General features: G+C 46.7%; 1 protein-coding gene across 1 annotated transcript in view; it reads right to left on the reverse strand.

Annotated features, from left to right (window-relative positions):
* The window catches only part of csmd3a (CUB and Sushi multiple domains 3a), a 393,918-nt gene that overhangs the window by 79,045 nt on the left and 307,373 nt on the right, over window positions 1-7,500 (reverse strand). The window contains exon 60 of the mRNA XM_063199008.1: window positions 3,614-3,793. Within this exon, the coding sequence (XP_063055078.1) occupies window positions 3,614-3,793 (180 nt within the window). The remainder of the gene's footprint in view (window positions 1-3,613; window positions 3,794-7,500) is intronic.

Here is a 7,500-nt window from a genome sequence, read left to right on the forward strand (position 1 = left end):
ACACACACACACACACACACACACACACACACACACACACACACACACACACACACACACACACACACACACACACACACACACACACTCACACTCACACTCACACTCACACCCAGGCTGGCCACTCCGCTCTACTGCACTCAGGCTAAGGGCTGAAGATTCGTAAGACAGGAGTGGGCTGGATGGTGAAGTCAAAGAGGAGAGGGTGCTGGGCTTGGAGAGTGGAGAGTGGAGAGTGGAGAGTGGAGAGTGGAGAATGGCGAGAGCACACATGGCCAGGCTGGCAATCTCCCTCTCCTGGTCAGGGAAGAGGGTGATGGGCTGAGTTCAGGTGCTGAGTGGGACGGAGAGAGTGTTGGGTTGGACAGGATGATGAGTGAGGGGAAGGGAATGGGGAGTGGAGACTGGAGACTGGAGAGTGAAATGGCCCTGGCTGACTGCTGTGCTGTGCTGTGCTGTGCTGTGCTCCACTTGGGGAAAGGGTGAAGATGCATAGGATAGGAGTGGGTGGAGTGAGTGGTGAGTGAGAAAAGAGAGGGAGAGAGGAGAGAGCATACAAGGCCAAGCTGGCTGCTGTGCTGTGCTGTGCTGTGCTGTGCTGTGCTGTGCTGTTCTGTGCTGTGCTGTGCTGTGCTGTGCTGTGCTGTGCTGTGCTGTGCTGTGCTGTGCTGTGCTGTGCTGTCTTCTGTCAGGCTGTGCTCTGCTGTGCTGTGCTGTGCTCTGCTGTGCTGTGCTGTGCTGTGCTGTGCTGTGCTGTGCTGTGCTGTGCTGCGCTGCGCTGTGCTGCGCTGCGCTGCGCTCGGGGGCTGAGGGTACAGATCTGGCTGTGGACATTACCATAAGGCAGAGGAGCGGAGGAGTGGAAGCCAGGAAGCCGGGAAGCTGGGCAGCCGACAGCCAGCTGCCAGTCTCTCTCTCTCTCTCTCTCTCTCTCTCTCTCTCTCTCTCTCTCTCTCTCTCTCTCTCTCTCTCTCTCTCTCTCTCTCTCTCTCTCTCTCTTTCTCTTCTCTTTCTCTCTCTCTCTCCCCTGTCAAAGACCCTCTCTGATCTTTCTCTGTGATAGTGGAGCTCAAATGGAATTAAAGCGCGAAAGAAAAAAGGACCACGGGACGGGAGAAGAATAAAGGAAGAGAGACAAGTGGAAGAGAGGAAGAAGGAGAGAAAGAAACAAGAAAGAAAGAAAGAAAGGAAGAAAGAAAGAAAGAAAGAAAGAAAGAAAGAAAGAAAGAAAGAAAAGAGGACCACGGGATGGGAGGAGAATACATGAAGAGGGAAAGTGGAAGAGAGGAAGAGGAGGAGAAAGAAGCAAGTAAGAGATGAAGGAGAATGAAGGAAGAAACAAAGGGGGAAGAGAGGACGGAGGAGAACATTTGAAGAAAGACAAGGGGAAGGCAGGAAGGAAGAGAATGAAGGATGGAAGAATGGGAGGAGGGAAATAGAGGAAAATGGAGGAGGAATCTTTTACTGATACATATTCCCAGATCTTTTCCTTGGCATCAAGGGCTCTCCTGCACACGCACGCACACACGCACGCACGCACGCACGTACGCAAACACACACACACACTCACACACTCACACACACACACACTATCTCTCTCTTTCTCTCTCTCTCTCTCTCTCTCTCTCTCTCTGTCTCTCTCTCTCACACCCACCCACCCACACACACACACACACACACACACACACACACACACACACACACACACACACACACACACACACACACACACACACACACACACACACACACACCTCTAGGCACACCTCTACTTTTTAAGCTCATCCACTGGGGCTCAATCTCCACTGTGAAATGCTTGACTAGCTCTATCTTAGCTCATCTGCTTTCTCTGTGAGTATAGTAGGCAGTGGAGGTGGCAGTGGTGCGTGTGTGTGTGTGTGTGTGTGTGTGTGTGTGTGTGTGTGTGTGTGTGTGTGTGTGTGTGTGTGTGTGTGTGTGTGTGTGTGTGTGTGTGTGTGTGTGTGTGTGTGTGTGTGTGTGTGTGTGTGTGTGTGTGTGTGTGTGTGTGAGAGAGAGAGGGAGTGTGTGTGTGAGTGAGAGTGTGCGTGTGCATGTGTGTGTGTGTACGTGTGTGAGAGTGTGTGTGAATGAGTTAGAGTTTGTGTGCATGCGTGCGTGCCTACGTGTGTGCCTGCACGTGTGCGTGCGTGCGTTCATGGGGGTGTATCTGTGTGTGAAAAAGTTATTTCCTTGTCCACTATTCTCCTCTAGCCCTATCTCTGTGGCCTTCATTTCAAATACAAAACATGAATAAACTCAATGCAAAGAGGTACAATGGACGAAGGCATAAGAATGAATGACTGGCTCCAAGCGCCCGTTTTGCCATGTTCTCTTAGCCCTGAATGGCTCTGAATGTGGGGAGCTGACTGGCTGGCATGCAGTAGCATCAGATATTCTTTAAGTATATAGAGATATGCCAATTTAATAGGTTGCTATGGGCACCTAACATGACCAGGTTCCGGTCTGCCTAAAGGGGCGTGTCATAATACTCCTAGCATTGAATAGACCAGTCCTTAGGTCTGCCTAGGTCTGCCTAAAGGGGGATACCCCCCCCCTTGCAATAATAGAACCCGGAAACAATGGGCCAACGGAACCTCTCTCTTATCTACTCTCTCTGGTAGCATGGTCCTCCTCACATACCCTCAAACTCATTTCATGAAGCAGGCCCGGAACTGCTCATTTGAGAATTGATTACTGTTGGGAGAAGTGAAACTGTTTTTTGAAGTTTGAAATGTGCGTCTGATTTCACCCAATGGCTAATGTTTCGCAAAAACTTGAGAAAGGCCAGACTGGCCAAAACGTTGTTTGTTCAAATAAATACAACATTGGATGGATTAAGAGTGTGCAGTATCTTCTCCCTGAAGTGAACGTTTGGTCGTAACATCAAATCCACTCTTGTCTTATGTGATGTGTCATCGTTCGCCCAGCTCCCTCGTCCCCAAGCCATTCGCTGTTTGGTCATGTTGGTCATGTTGCCTGGTAACAGGAGTAGTCTTGTCTCAGAATATCAGACCAAGACACAACGTGGAGGGAAGTGTGAATTGAGCGGAAGCTTACAGGTGGCAAGGCCAAGGCATGGCATACAGCATGCTGTACCGTTGGAATGCTCTTTCTTAACCCCTTTGCGCAGAGCCTGTTATAACCTTACTGTCACCAGAGTTACAATGGCTATTTCTTAATCTTTTACTCAAGGCTCTCGGTAATGTCATAGCAATGTTGTTATGATGTGGTTCAGTATTTTCAGCAAGTAGTGAATAGGCCCGCCGGCGACCCCATCTGCACAAAGAGGCTACACAATGAAAGAATGAAAGGGGAAAAAAAAGAAAAGAAAATATGACAGAAAAAAGTACTGCAGTATAAAAATGTACAGTTCCTCCACTGTTAACACTTGGATGGGCATAGCTGCTGCCCTAAAAGACCTTCTGTGAAGACTGTCTCTTTGAGTTTGCTGCCAGCATGAGTTTGGAGTGTTATGTATTTTTTATTTTTTTTTGTACTCTTATCCATAAGGTACCTCTTTGATACGTCTTTGATGTATAATTTTTGAAAATATATAATAAAAAGACAATCACCAAAAAAAAATGTACGGTACCTTTGCAGGCAGGCAGGGTGTCACTCCAGGTGCTGTTGTGGGTGCAGGTCCGGGTGGGCCCGGTGCTGTTGGCCATGATGTAGCCGGGATGGCAGGCGAAGGTGATGTTCTGACCCACCGTGAAGTCCTCTCCGATGCGCAAACCGTTGGCCGGGATGCCAGGGTCACCGCAGCTGATCACTGCCAATGACACATGGATGACAAAATCCAATCAGCGCAAAGATGTCAAGTGTACAAAAATATGCACTGTTGTTGAATTCACTTAATTGACTTTCTTTACTACACAAGTTATTTAAGTAATGAGCCATGGAAGGCCGTGTGTTTGTGTTCTATTTATAACGGGTGAGGGGAATGGTACGATGCAAAGCTTATCTAGAAGTCACTGACCCTAATACTACTACTACCTTAAGTTCGATGAAAGGCGCCGTATAAAACAATTTTTTAAAGAACATTATTATTACTAAAACATTCACCACCACTGCAACTACTACATCCACTTCATTACTTTCTACTTTCTATTACTCCTAGGGTTACTTAGCCAGGCCACGCACTGCTAGTGATGCAACACCTGTGTTGCTTCTAGTCAGGCCAAGAGCAATGTAAATATAATTTCCAATCTCCCAAAAAATCGGGAACTGAGACAGTTCAACCATGCCGTTTGGGATACGTTAATTATTATGCTCTTGGTCAGACCAAGTCTCGAAGAGATTTGAAAGTTGATGACAATCAGGCCATGGATTACTAAGCACTGGAACAGCAGAGAATCAACCACAGTGGAGAATTCTTTTTTTTTGCTGCCCTACTTGCCTGGAGGGAAAATGGTGAGAATAGTAAATACCGGTAGTGTTGATAAAAACGGCAAATAGCCTTACTTTGCGAAGCCATTTTTCAAGCAAAGCTTGAGCTTAGCAGAGAAGAAGCAGACAGACAGACACAGACTATAGAGGAAAAGCAGCAGGTAAAAAAACAAACCAAACAATAAAAAAAAAAACCCTGAAAAAAATTCCTAGTCTCTGATGCACTGTGGTGCAACAGCAGGCTCCACAATTTAGGAGCAAAAGTGTGTAAGCGCTGCTTACTGTGTAAAACGCATAAAGGCCACTTAGAGGAACAACACGTTTGTTTTTTTATCAGTCCCCGGTGCCTCCTGGGAAATGAAGCTCGGGTCTTGCAAGGCACCATACGGCGGGCTTGGTTTGTGCTTTCTGCTCATGCTAACACGTGCACTGTTGATGTGATGTGGGCTTTGTGTGTGTGTGTGTGTGTGTGTGTGTGTGTGTGTGTGTGTGTGTGTGTGTGTGTGTGTGTGTGTGTGTGTGTGTGTGATGTGTGTGTGTGTACTGTACGTGCACAGTGCTCTGTGTCCTCAGCTTGCTGTGCCAAGACTCCTGCACCGCTGTGATGCGTAGGCTGCCGAGGATGGCACTCTCTCTCTCTCTCTCTCTCTCTCTCTCTCTCTCTCTCTCTCTCTCTCCATCTCCCCCTTTCTCTCTCTCCATCTCCTGATGCTGCTAATAATAGCGTTACCTATTGAGCTGACAGCGCAAGTGTGCTTTAAATGTAGCTCAGCACTATCATTTAGGCTGAAGCGCACCCGCAGCTCAGGTGATGATGCTTCTATAAACTGTGTGCTCTGGAGCATCAGCTTTGTGCCCAGGCCTTCCCACGACCAGACCACACCAGACTAGACCGGGTTGGGCTGTAGGGTTGTGGTCAGAGATTCTTTAAGTATATAGAGATATGCCAATGTAATAGGTTGCTATGGGCACCTAACATGACCAGGTTCCGGTCTGCCTAAAGCGGCGTGTCATAATACTCCTAGCATTGAATAGAACAGTCCTTAGGTCTGCCTAGGCCTGCCTAAAAGGGGATTTCCCCCCCCTCCCCCTTGCAATATTAGAACCCGGAAACAATGGGCCAATGGAACCTCTCTCTCTCTACTCTCTCTGGTTGTGGTGACGGTAAACAAATCAAGTCTTCTGAACGGGTTCTAAATGTGAACGATGGGAATCCAGTCGCCACTGGCGAACCGTTATTTTCCTTTTTTTTCTCCTCGTTTGTTTTGGAGTATTCGACCGTCTCGTGAGCATACCATTTAAAAAAACACGAGTACCTTTTCATCAGATTGCGTCACAGATGATCTTTTGAAGGATGACAGACAGTCCTCGATTAGGCGAAATGAGCCAAAGTCTCTTAAATGCCATTTTCTTACTGTAACACTGAATAAGTGTTTAAGCACGAGCCAAATGAGTATTTTGAATAGCTCTATGAAAGGAATGAACCATTAAGATCCGGATCCCCTTCAAAGAGCCATAAATCCCATCTCTACTGGACTCGTTTCGCTTGGGTAACTTGTGATTTTGCCTGCTGACGGGGTGAATTATTATCTGTCATGACCCTGTGGTGGGAACCCATGTTGTAGCCTTGAGGGTAATAAATTATTCTAGAAAGTTTAACATGAAAAGTTCGGGTGTTTCTTTCTTTTTGTAATTTTCAGACAGCCTCCCAGTTGGTACGTTTTCCCTCCGCAACATGCAAATGCCGTTTACTGACCTTGCTAAAAATGCTAATTTATTTCGTACACGCTGCACATTTAAACCAGACATGACATTTATGTACAATGGCTGTATGTCCCCTCTTAACATTTACTGCACGTGTGTAGAACCATTTATGTCCTGCTTAGGTCATCTAACACTACGTAAAAGCAGAGTGCTGGGCCTTTTGTGTTGTTTTCCCCCCAAACGTAGTTAGCGAGTGTGCTGAACTGTTGTGGATTTTTTTCCCTGAGTCTTGTTCTACGGGGGTGGCGTCGGCAGAAAGTGTGAGTGAAATGAAAACACCGGACCCCCTTGAAACCTCATTTAGGCAAGGCATTCATTAGCCCCCCTTTAATAAAGGGCTAACCTTCACATCCTCTGACACGTGCTAACATAAAACCACCCGTACTCTCCCACACACTCCACTCTCCCTCCCTTCCTCCCTCCCTCCCTCCCTCGCTCTCTCCTTCCCTCCATCTGTCCACTTCTCCCTTCCTCCCATCTTTCTTGAGTCTTGAAATAGAACGCGGAGTGGAGGAAGTTCTACCGCACACGATTTCCATTCTGTAGAGCTTCAGCCGGCGCCGGCACTCCAATGCTAATAAAGCAGGGGTCAGGAGGAGAGGTTAATTGATTCTAAATCACACGGCGGTGTGTTTTTCTTTTTTCTGTCATCCTTCCCTTCCTTCCCATCTCTGACGTATATACTATCAGCGTTCGTGGCTAATGGTAATATTCACACTATTCCCCTCACAAGAAGCTTTGAAAGGGGGTGTGAAAACACTCGCAACAAGATGCTCAAGAGACTGGCGAGCACCTCCAACACACATGTGCATGAGTGTTGATGAAATGGTGATTATCACGTTATTTTATCCACACAGCAGGACAGAATAATGCAGTAATCACCATTTTCACCAACGCACACGTTAATGCATAATGCTACTTAGCATTAAGCCAGGCAGATTACACCGTACATATCCAAAAATGGGTCAGCGGAATTAACTGTTCGCGGTACAATAGAATAAAGGAATACACTTTTTTTTCTGCAGAGGCTGTTTATGTATTCATGGACACAGAGAAAAGGATGATTGCAGGAGGATGAAGTTCAGAGGTTTGTGAGTGACTTTATAGCCGAATCATCTTTCAAGTACAATTGTTCTGCATAATTCATTTTAACAAAGCCCAATTATTTTTTCCCCCAATACAGCTTTAGAAAAAGATGGTGAATTTCATACCTAATTGTGTGTATGACTGTGGAGTGTGTGTGTGTGTGTGTGTGTGTGTGTGTGTGTGTGTGTGTGTGTGTGTGTGTGTGTGTGTGTGTGTGTGTGTGTGTGTGTGTGTGTGTGT

Source organism: Engraulis encrasicolus, chromosome 5 (assembly GCF_034702125.1).
Source record: "Engraulis encrasicolus isolate BLACKSEA-1 chromosome 5, IST_EnEncr_1.0, whole genome shotgun sequence".
Classification (NCBI taxonomy): domain Eukaryota; kingdom Metazoa; phylum Chordata; class Actinopteri; order Clupeiformes; family Engraulidae; genus Engraulis; species Engraulis encrasicolus.